This window comes from Pezoporus occidentalis, unplaced genomic scaffold, assembly GCF_034315485.1.
Source record: "Pezoporus occidentalis ecotype Australia unplaced genomic scaffold, CSIRO_AGI_Poc_V1 ctg107, whole genome shotgun sequence".
NCBI lineage: Eukaryota > Metazoa > Chordata > Aves > Psittaciformes > Psittacidae > Pezoporus > Pezoporus occidentalis.
This window is the reverse complement of record NW_026912854.1, coordinates 377,275-389,307: the sequence shown is the minus strand read 5'-3', so window position 1 is coordinate 389,307 and position 12,033 is coordinate 377,275. Positions and strand designations below refer to the sequence as shown.

The following is a 12,033-nucleotide window of genomic DNA, read 5'->3' as shown; positions in this document are numbered from 1 at the left end:
CTGGATGTGAGGAGGCTGACCTGCTCTCCTGGTTTTCTGTGGGCTGTTTGTTGGGAGGGTTTGGGTTTTTTTTGGAGGCGGTCTGTGTGTCTTATAATGGGATCAGTATAAAGTTTGAGGTGGTGAAGAGGCTGACATCTAGGATCTGTACATATAGTCTTTTGGAATGTGATCTACATAAAAGCGTCTATTATATGCAGCTTGTCGCTTTCAAGATATTGTTCTTCAGTGCAGGTAAAGAGGACTACTAAAAATACTGAATCTCTGTTTGCTCTTGGTTTCCTCCTCTGAACTGTGAGCGCAGCTCACATCTGCAGCTGTGCCGTGTGAGCAGGGAATTTTACTTTGGAGACGATGCTTGCCACTGTGCAGTTTGGAGGGTCCCTGTTGGAACTAGTGTTAAGGGTAAAGAGCAGGCACTTTGACCTCAGCACATGGGGAAGAGTGCTCCTTCTGGTCTTAAAGCCATTCCAGTGATTTCCTCAGTAGACACAGACATCCTGGTTCCTGCGTCACTGTTACTGCCAGTCCTGGGGAAGGAAATGGACTTAGGATGTCTGCCCTCAGGTTTTGTCTGGTAGGATGGCAGTTTCTCTGCAGCAAGGTTTTTATGACCTGCTTTCACCACCCTCACTTGCGCAGCTGTGCTAGACAGTGATAGAGCTTCCAGCCCAGCCCAGAGAGGAAGGGTAGGCACTGAGCAGCTTGTGTGCCAGGAGCCCTTTATGCCAGTACTGCCCAGAAGACCTTTTGCGTTGCTGAACTTCAGGCTCATGATATCAAATAAACCGGTCATCCTCTACTGCTGTACAATGGTGACTGCATTACAGACCAGGTGTTTCATAGCAGCTTCCTTGTTGAAAGTAAGAAAAGAGGCATCACTGTTTTTAAGAGAAATTAATAGCTGGTGGTAAATCAGTTAATGTTTCACTATCACTGACACTTTTAACTTGAAATACTTTATTTGTACCTTATTGACTCTTTAATTGCCCATGGCTCTTACCTGGTTTTAGGTGAGAACAAGCACGTGTTTAAATGTGAAAACACTGGTATTTCATTCTTCATGAGTAAATATATCAAAATGTTGTTTAAGTGGTATTTATTTAAAGATGGTCTAGGAAGGAGTTTGAAATTGCATTGGTTTCCCTTTTCCTTTGGAATGCACTAGGACCCAGAAGACTCTCTTACAATAAAAATGTATGTTTCTATCTGAGAAAATTAATGAAGATCCTTACATTTGCCTTGTGCTATTTGCTGGAGCTTTTTTTTATGGCATGGTGGCATTTAAGAATGCACATTATGCTCTTTACAGCTAAATTGCAGGGTTCAGGAGTTGGATGACTTTTTTTTCTTTTTTTTTCTTTCTTCCACAGTGGCAATTAGTCATTAGCACTTTGTAAGTATTAGCAAAAGCAGGTTTAAAGCTGGCTAAATTTGTCTTCCATTTGTATTTTTTTGGCTTCCAGTGCCTTGTCTGTTAATTTAACTAGTTCATAACAGCAGCACATGTTTTGAAGCTAGACCAGATGCATTTTTATCTTTAAATTGTGGAAAAGTAAGGCTTGGAAGATAAGTATGCAAAGTGCTTCTCTTTTGTGTTGTGTGAAAGCAAGTGCTGCAGAACTTGTTGACAATTACAGGTCACTGATTTTGTGAGGTACTTTGCATGCCTTCTGTATTGCACTTAGACTCTTCTGTGTGTGGTTTAAACACTGTTATTGTTTCCATGTTCTTTCTGTTTTAAAGTTCCTCTTCATAAGCACACGAGCTAGTACTTTATGTGCCAAAAGTGTGTGACAAGCTTGGGTTCTTGGTGTAGAAGGCATTGTCCTGCCTTGAGATGATGCTTCTCTGCTGGTCGCAGTGCTCCCTCTTGTGTTGAGTTGCCCTCTGTTCGTGCTGCCCTTTTCACTGACATCAAGGCATGAAGCATCTGCTTGTTTCTTCTGAGTCATCCTTAGGCAGCAGTCCACCCATCTAGGAAATGTTCTGTCCTACCTCTGGATATGATGTTCCTTTTCTCTATGGAAGTAAACTGTCTGTTTTAAGCGCCTGCTTCCTTTAAGTGCATATTTCACATTATCTTCCTCTGTAACTGGTTAAGGAACACAGCTTCTTATGGGCTTCAGTTTGGGGAGCTGGCATCAGAAGTGGCTAAGATGGTTCAGCAGGCTTGTACGGGTTTTTTGGACAGTATCCTGCCTTGTCCTGCTTTCACAGAACCACAGAGTGGCTTGGGTTAGAAGGGATCGTCCAACCCAAAGTTCCAACCACCTTCCACCAATGGTTGGAAGGTATCAACCATCGGGTTGGAAGGGATCATCCAGCCATCTAGTTCCAACTCCCTGCCATGATCGGGGATGCCCCCACTAGACCTGGTTGCTCCCATCTTCTGTGGTTTCTTCCTAGAGGAAAGGAACCCATATGGGTGTCTTATTTCTGGTTGATATTTTGGGATAGTGTCTACAAGGTACAGACAAATGTCTTAAGCTTTTTCACCATTCATAAGTATTTCCCCTTCCAGGTCCATGTAGCTTCTCCCAGGCAGCGAGTGGAGTGTGATGGGGCACACGCTCTGAAAGAAGTTAGGGTGCCCCAGGCGCACTTCTTGTATTCAATATTTGCACAGACCAAGTCTATACTATAGCCTTTTGTGACACAAAAATATTGGCTGTAAATTCAATTTTTAAATGGATTGTGATCCTGGTACTTTTTGATTCTCTGGATACAAGCTGGAAATGAACAGGAATTTAGAGCTCTCTTTAGATAAAGCAGGCTCTCACAGAGATGAGAAATGGGAAAAAAAAGGCAATTTGACTTCAAAAATATTAGGGTACAATGCATAAATAATAGTGCAATACAGATATATTTATAATTTTGTTACAAAATATACTAAGTTATGACTGTGAGCAGTGCAAAAGAAACAAATAAGATGCATGTAGATTAAAACCTAAATCAACAAGTGAGGTGATGTGAGAAATCTTCCATCAGTTTAGAAACTAATTTCCAAAGAAAGTTTCATGGATCTGCAGGTAATTTTATTATGAACAAAAATTAAGTGCAAGAAAATGCCTTTGAGCACAACTCACTGATCTCTTTGAAGTTTTGTGCAACAGCATTACTGTATGTAAGGAATATGACTATTGTTAACACAGTATTTCTGCAGAAAGCAGTGTGTTTGTTGGCCGTAGTGATGCTCTGACTGCGGACAGCATGGATTGCTCTTTACTCTTCAGAAACCTGTCAGTTTCCAGGTTTTTGTGGTTCTCTTCTATAAGTGAAGTGAATCTTGGCATGTGCTTTCTCTAACTTCTGTTTTGTGAAGCTGCTGCTCAATGATTTTTGTGCTATTTGTTATGCTAAAGCCCTATAAAAGCTGAGACTGAAAAATCTGCAATGTCAACAGAATTAATAGCTTAGCTATAATGGTACTAAAACGGGAGAGGGACTTTCACAGGGTACCTAACTTCCTTTGAGGAATATATCATTTCAAAGCTGAGAGCTGCATGGATATTAGGCAAGCTTGCCTGTGTTGACAGGTTCAAAGAGTGACTTTTTTTCAGTGGAGGCAAGAGCTGCAGATTAAATGTTGAGAGGATCAGCACAACTGCATTGTCTGGGTGGGTCCCAAAACACTGCTTGCGTATTGTAGCCTAAAAGCTTGGTGGGAAATGTTTTGGATACTGCTCCCTTTGGTTTCACTGATGAACTGACACAATGCTGTATGTATTCCACTGTGGCTTTTTTAAGTTACAAACAACTTCTTTTTTTTTTCTTTAACTTCAGGCAAAACAGGGCCAGCAGTCTCACAGAGTTATTTCTGTTCTTTTCAGTGATGTTTTGGCACTGCCTATTTTCAAACAGGAAGATTCCAGCCTTCCACAAGAAAATGAGACCAAACATCCACCCTTCCAGTATGTTATGTGTGCTGCAACATCCCCAGCTGTAAAATTGTATGATGAAACTCTGACATACTTGAATCAAGGTTGGTATACAAACGTTGCAGGCGTAACTGTAGTGCATACAGCTTCTGGTGCAAGTCTAAAACTGGAATTGTATTTAATGTTTTGATACATGTGGGTACATCCAAAGTTAAATGCATGTAGGAAATGAGGTTGGATACCTTACTAGTAATCTTGTTTTGTCCAACTTGCAGACCCATAGCTGCAGTCTGTCATTACTTCCCTTTTAGAGGCTGTTTTGGTTTTGTTTTGCCTTTATTTCTTTCTCACCCCTCTGTGTGTTACCCCTCTCCGTCCCACACTTCCCTCCAGTATGGAGCTATTAGGAGGCAAACTTCAGGCAGTAATAGCTTAAAATACAGGATTAATGTGGCATTCATGTTTAAACTTGATAAAGTCTGATTAAATTGCTCAGGGATGCACAGACCCCCTCAAAAAGTCATAATAAATGTTAAAATGTCAATTCTAAACAAAGTTTTTCATAACAGAGGCCGCTGTAATCGATCTCAAATTATCTATGTGTATGTGCCCGGAACAGTATTATGGTTGAATCAAACCCACAAGTGCAGTTGCCTTTGTAGTCTGTGTGTGATTTCACTATCCTATATTTATCAGAAGTTAACAGTAAGTATTTTGTGTGAGTCTTGCTGGTTTTTCCCCTCATAGCCTGCAGTTGATTTGCATGAAAATTCAGTTTTTCTTCTAAGGAGGGCACTGATTGCTGTTAGAATACTATGGATATAGTCATTGCCATGTGATAAAGCCACCCTCGCCTCTGGAAATGACATTGGTGTCCTAATCTTAGTCAGCTGGTATGCTGAACTCATATAATTTATCATTTGTTTTGGACCATATCAATGTTTTTGTGCACTCACCCACCTCTCTCCCCCTCCCTTGGCTCTCATGCTGTAGGATCATTAGTTTTGCTTTTTCTTTTCCTTGTGGACTTTGACCCCAAATCTCTCAATAGACAGCAGTGTGATTAGAAGACACAGTCCTGCAGAATGACTTGTATGAAAAATAAAAACAGTTTAAAATACTACATTCACCATTTCTTTTCCATATCCTACCATGTTTTGGTACAGTTAATCTTAGATCATGTGCATCTCTGAGCACTGCACTTCCTTAGTGTGCAGAGTATGTATTGGTGAATTTTCCTTAGCCTGATTTGTTTAACCTAATTGCTTCACTAGGTTTGCTGGAATTAGTATCCTTACATTTTACATATACCCTTTTTGCTCAAGTTGAAATGCTTCTAGTACTGTGAACATGATGCATGGCATGATGATGTGATGCATGTCATGCCTGGAACTGTTTAACTGTGTACTGGAGCCCTAAATCTGAGAGTGGATTGTGTATAATTTGATACTGTCATGATGACAAAGCATCACTTTCAGCTTTCCATGTGAATAAAGCTGCTAAGTGATTTATCTTGATGTGTCCAGTCGGTCTAAATATGCTTTAAACATTACTTGACTCTTCTACTAGTGTGACCAGTGGATGTTGTGTAGGTGATTTCTGGTGTCTTGCAAACACATAATTGCAGTGTTCAGCCATTTGCTTTGTCAGGTTTATTTTTAGCCACTTGGTAGCTTGAGTGCTCTCTTCAGGAGAAAACCAGCCCAACTGCAGCCGTATGCTGGGCCAGCAAGATGCTCTGCACTGCTTAAAAAGCTTCAAAGTTTTATAGACCTTAAGCTCTGTAGAAATATACTTTGCTTTCTTCAGTGCCAGGATCCAGCCTCCCCTGAAGCTCAGCTCTGTGTTGGGAGCCAGCACAGGTTTGCAGGCTGAAGGAAGAAAGTGCTTGCTATCTTGCCTTGAAGGAGAGCTTGCCATTTAAGTGACAGTGTCTGAAATGACTGTAAATGTTTCATGTTCCCTTGAAAATCTCTTAATGGAAAGATTTCTTTTCCAAAGACGCTTTTCTGGTTTTCAGTGTCTTTGCTAACTTTTCCTGATGTCAGAAAATGAAAGGATTGGGATGCCCTTTTCCTAATTAAATATGGGGAAAAATAAAAACAGCTGGCCAACTTCCCTTGTGAAGCCAGGTTAAAATCAGGAGCAGTTTGCAGCACTGAGTTGAACTGATGTATTTGTGTAATGAGTTGGGTCCTGGGCAGCTGGCTCTAGGTGGCCCTGCTTGAGCATGGGGGTTGGATAAGACAACCTCCTGAAGTCCCTTCCAAACTTGACTGTTGTGTGTTTTTTTATGGAAGAGGGAACTGCAAAAGAGCTGCTTTGCTGTTTTGGCTGCTCTCCAGGAAGGAGCAGAGGAAGCAGCGTACCTAGCTCCCATGCAGAGATGACTGAAGTCAGTGCTGTGGTGCTTCCACACACAGCGAGCACCACAGCGCTTCCACGCTTTATAGAATCATAGAATATTTAGGGTTGGAAAGGACCTTAAGATCATCCAGTTCCAACCCCCCTGCCGTGGGCAGGGACACCTCACACTAAACCATCTCACCCAAGGCTTCGTCCAGCCTGGCCTTGAACACTGCCAGGGATGGAGCATTCACAACTTCCATGGGCAACCCATTCCAGTGCCTCAGCACCCTCAGAGGAAAGAATTTCCTCCTTAGATCCAATCTAAACTTCCCCTGTTCAAGTGTTAACCCATTACCCCTTGTCCTGTCACTACAGTCCCTAATAAAGAGTCCCTCTCCAGCATCCCTATAGGCCCCCTAAAGATCCAAAACTAGACTGGAATGTATCTGTCCATTTGTCTTGAAAACTTCCCATGCTGGTTTTGAGTCGGGTACTCCTTAATTTTTGCCTCCATCAAATCATCAGGTTTAGTGTTAATTTGTACCTATGAAAGGTTAAAACCACTTCTTGAGCAGTCAGTCTGATACTTTGTTTTCTTCTCTCCCCTCTCTAACAAATGATGAGAGAGGAGAGATACTTCCAAACTTTAATTAACAGTGCCAGATTGAAAAAAAAGCTGTCTATAGATGCAGATGGATTTACATATGTTATGTGTGAGTAAACTAACACTGGTAGCTGAACAGATCTTACTAACAGGAAAGAAGTTCTCTCCTGTTGAATACAGGAGGATGAATGATCTGTTGCTTTACTCAGCTGCGCTAGGTTCATTTGGGTTTTGTATGGATTTATGTAATCAGTGGTCTTACCAGTGATCAGATGCTGCTGGGGTGAAGTCAGTCTGTACATATGTAGGGTATTAATTGTCACAGCCCATGTTTGGAGGTAACATCAGTCGATGATGCGATGAAAGGAATTGAAGGAATCCTTTGCTCGTCACAGGGCTGTGACAGCTGAACTTCTGCCTTGTAGGACAAGTCAATAAATATCTCTTAAATGTAGTATACGCTAGAACATAAAGGTAGTTTGGAGGGTAACGTGGAAGGTAATGAATTTAGTGCACTTGATCTTAGTGAACTTTGAAATCTGTTTTGTCCTGTATTTAGGGAAACATGATTTTTTTCCAGATGAGTGTGTGCTGCTCCCCTGAGAAGAAGAAAAAACCACCCTGTAGTTCAAATAAATGACTTCAAGCTTTGTCTTTTTTAAGCACACCAGTTCATCACATTCACTGGGGAGATAGGTTTGCTCATGTATTTGCCCAAATAACCAGTAGCTGGCTCTTTCACATGCTTATTCCTGAAGTCATACAAAGCCTAAAAATCATACAAAGGCAACAGGTATGTGGGCAAAGGGAAACATGGGCAAGTAGTATGTATGTTATAGGAAGAGTATAAAAATTGTGCAGGAGTTTGTTTCAGAAGAGCAGGCTGTGTTGCCTGGTTCTCAGTACGTTGTCTTTTATCAGTTTCAAAAATAAAGGAATACAGCTTTGGAAACTAATAATAGAGAGCCAAGTGCTTATGCTTCTTGTGAAATGAAATACTTCACCTTTGAAAGGATCTCTAGTTTTAAGGGAACCAAAAAGTGTCATTTTGTTCCATTAATTCCTGTGTTGTAAAGTGACCCCTGCTATTATAAAAGACTTCAGGTACTGGCTGGTATTCTTGTGTCCTGTGAACCAAATGCTAGTTGAGGTGCATTAAACACAAAATAGCTTCTACTGATACAAATCTTTTCTTTTTAAAGGTCAGTCCTATGAGATACGGATGCTGGATAATCGGAAAGCTGGAGACATACCAGAGATCAATGGGAAACTGGTGAAGGTGAAGTTCTCTAGATGGTGTTACCAACAAACCTCTGGTGCTTGCTTATGGAGAGAGTAGTTTTTAACTGTTTATTGGGCTCTGATTCACAGGGTGTGTAGCCAGCTGATCTGAGCAACAAAAGAACCTAATGCCTAGCTTTGTTATTTCTAGTTTACTGTCAATAAAAAGAATATACACGTATGTGTTTCCCCATTTATGAATGGGTTCATTTCATGAAACTTTAGGTAGCTAAAGTTGAGCTCATCACATCATGGACCCTTCACAAGGTCTGCAGGCTGATCTGGTTTAAGATGAGATAATTCTCCAGTAGATGTGCCCATGTCTTTCAGCCTGAGTAAAAGGAAGCACACGGTGAAAGGAGCAGTGATCTCAGATTAAGGTGTCTGTAGGTGAGAGAAATCCAAGCTACAGACTATACATTGTATGGATTTTGTTTTTCTTGTTGTCACTGGATACTTTGGGCTATATGATTTGTGAACTTCGGCTGACTTGTGTGGTCCTGTGCCTTATTCTTGCCTGTGGGATGCTTGTTCAGGTGTAATTCCAGGAAGTGTTAAGCACAAGCATAAGACTGGGATTTGAGTTGTGTAATTAAACCCTTTACAACTGGGCACGTTGACTTGTGTTGACTGTTTTGCCTGCCTTAAGTGCTATTTCCTGATAGCCTTGGGCTCTGTCTCTGCTGTAATTTGACAGGTTCATATATTAGTGATGAGCCATTTGGTAGGTAGAGTAAAATCTAAAGAAATGAATTTATTGTATCAGGGAATTGTAATGCTGCATCAACAAACTTTCCATTACTTAAATACTGTAATGCCAGTACTGTAAGGCAGGCATTCCATGTTGGTGAAGGATGGTTGCAGGCATTTCCAGGTCCCAAACCTGCCAGTTTGCAGGGACAAAGGAGCTGGGGGTTGCGTGTGCGTGTATTCACACGTGCACATGTGCTTTCTTGTTAGCTTTGAAATAAAGCCAAGGTGGTTCAGTGTATCTTGAAGAGACACTTCATTTAAAAGTTTTGGGGTTTTTTGGACACTTTAATCCTTACCATAGACTAATGGGGGGGAAAAAAAGATAGAAATTTGGGGTTTGGTTTGTTCAATAGCAATTAATCTGTACAGTATTTTTCCCCCTCTGTATGTATTGTGGCAGAGTATGACTGAAGTGCACAGTTGTACCAGAGCTGGTCACAAAAATAGGTATTGTTGGTTAACTGCACTGCTTCTGGCTGCATCAGTTGTGTAGTACTTTTAGATTAGTGTTTCAGCTCGAATAGTTGGAAAAGTGGTGAGGTTTATTCTTACTCGTACTGAAGATCATGGATTTGTTGTAAATATGCTGACAAATACCAGGAAAGGGAGTGAAAAGAAGAAAGATCAAACTGCTTTTCAGAACAGATCAAGTCTTCGGTGTTTGGTATCTAAAATAAGTTGGTGTTGCCTACGCAGTGTTGGTATTGTGCTGTCAGTGTTGCTCAGTTCACTGGGTGTAATTCACAGTGACCTTCAGAATATCCAACCACATGTTTGCATTTTTACTACATTTTCAAATCTCTTGTGCTGCTCAGTTCTGTTTCTGTGATCCATAATATTTCTGGATACTGATGGTTACCAATTTTTTTGCTGTAAATACATACTTTTGGCACTGTTGCTATTTTGCATTGTTTTAATGCTTTATCTTCAAGCTGTTTCTAAACACGCAGTAACTTTGTGGCTCATCAGATGCTTGTTTTCTTCTTTGTTAGAGTATTATCAGAGTTGTGTTCCATGACCGAAGGTTGCAATATACAGAGCACCAGCAGCTAGAAGGTTGGAAGTGGAACCGCCCTGGGGACAGACTTCTCGACTTAGGTATAACTGTTTCTATCTGTTGACGCTTGAAGAAAATCAGTTTCCAAATTGAGGTTGATCATGGTCAGATTTATGCTAGGGCTCCTGAAAACACACAGACCAGTTTTCTGTATGCTGCTTTGTTGTAGTGTTTATTTTGATTGTAAATGTTCCACCACTTTCATGTTCTTTTCAAACCTTCAAGTGCTACAGAAGCACGATAAGCAGTAAGAGAGCAACTACAGCCTTACACATTTAGTAATCTTTCTAATTTTGATTGCTAAATGTTACAGTAATTAGGAGAACACAATCAAAAGTAACTTCTCTAGAGGACTGTGGAAATGGCACCAACATGGTTTCTGTATTTTGAGTAACTTGCTTGGTTTTGGTGCATAAGCTGTGTATGGGGGGATTGGGAGGGGGAAGGAAGGGAATGAAAAAACACCCCCAAACCCTGAACACTTTGTATTTTGAGTCTACAAAGATTCTTCAGATCAGTCCTAAGAAACTGCTTCCAGGCTTATGGTCAGGCTACCAAAGCCCGTATTTTTCCACCCTGCCTGTGTTTGCTGATGGTAACCTTGTATTAAAATGTATGTGTAGTGTTTTCTTGGACTATGATTATTTTGAAACATATACTACTTATTTTAATAGATATTCCAATGTCTGTTGGAGTCATTGATATCAAGACAAATCCAAGCCAGCTCAATGCAGTTGAATTTTTGTGGGATCCAACAAAATGTACATCTGCTTTTATTCAGGTTTGACATTTTACTTGACTGGATGTCTGTGTTTGGTGCCTTTCAGGTCACAAACAGTAGTATGTTTGCACTGTGAGGCTTCCTGGTTTCTTACCTGTGGGATAGCCAGTAAATACCAGCTATGTAAATAAACACAGGTTCATAGCTCTGTAAGGGTCCCTAGTTAGGGTTTTCAGCTTCACTTGAGTTTATTGAAACATCTTTTAAAAACAACAGTAAATTTACATTAAAGTAATTTATATAAAAGGCTTTCAGAAAGTTCTGTGAATAAAGCTGTCAAGGTTATATATATATATATATACACACACACACACACAGAGTTACAGAGTTAATTTATATCCCTCTAAATAACTGTCATCACTGATGGTTCTGGTGTAGTTGAGTCTCCCCCTCTCCTAGTGCTGAGCTGCAGCAGAGGCTCAGGCTTGAGGATACAAAACGAAAAGTAATGTGCTACAAAGAGTTTTAAATCAGACAGTGAAAAGCTGTTTCTTACTGTGTCAGTAGGCTTCCTTGATCTTTGTCATTTATGTAATTGGTACGCAGGGCAGTTGAGCATGATGTCTTTGGAAATCATTTAGATAGAATGTTCAGGTTTGCATTGGAACTTTTAGCTTACGTTTGTCTCTCATCTGGTTTTACTCTAAGATAAAAAGGTGTAGGTATGACGTTTGAGGTAGCAGCAGTTCTTACTGAGGCTGCTAAAATAGGTTACATTCCACACTGCAAGTACAGTAACCTCAATCTAGTACAGCTGAAGCCATTTTTTCTACTAAGAATTGCATAATTACTAAAATGCAGTCTCCTTGAAGGAATGTGAGAGAAATTACTGGATGGTTTTGTTTATGCGCTTCCTTAGAAGCAATAACAGAAACGGATCTGGTTATTATGGTTGTGCAAGTGTAGTTCACTTACTCTGAAGGCTAGAGAGCACAGCATAGCAGCACTGATTACACACTTAAAGCTTCAATTTCCAGTCTGTGGGTCTTTGTTGTTGATAGCCAAAGGAAATAAAAAGCATTGGGGCATTGGCTTGCTTTAAATTCCATAAGGAAGCAAACCCCATAAAGTTGGGAGGCCTGTCCAGTAAGATGCATCATAACTTTTTCTGTTGCACTGATTTTCTCCTTAGATGTCTTTTAGGGGTATTTCTAGCTTATAAACCCAGTGTGGTAGTATTTATTACAAGTAACTCAAGTTTATTCTAGCTATAATTCATTGGGCAATGGTATCTTACAGTTGTTGGGAATGGGTTAAACGGGGAGTTCAGGTTAGATATATGGAAGAAGTTCTTTACTGTAAGGGTGGTGAGGCACTGGAATGGGTT

General features: G+C 40.5%; 1 protein-coding gene across 7 annotated transcripts in view; it reads left to right on the top strand.

Annotated features, from left to right (window-relative positions):
• Window positions 1–12,033, top strand: part of UBP1 (upstream binding protein 1) — a 47,038-nt gene that overhangs the window by 20,327 nt on the left and 14,678 nt on the right. For all 7 annotated transcript variants that reach the window (XM_062621885.1, XM_062621913.1, XM_062621879.1 and 4 more), the window contains 4 exons: window positions 3,834–3,985; window positions 8,037–8,113; window positions 9,861–9,966; window positions 10,600–10,706. In XM_062621885.1, coding sequence (XP_062477869.1) covers window positions 3,834–3,985; window positions 8,037–8,113; window positions 9,861–9,966; window positions 10,600–10,706 — 442 coding nt within the window. The remainder of the gene's footprint in view (window positions 1–3,833; window positions 3,986–8,036; window positions 8,114–9,860; window positions 9,967–10,599; window positions 10,707–12,033) is intronic.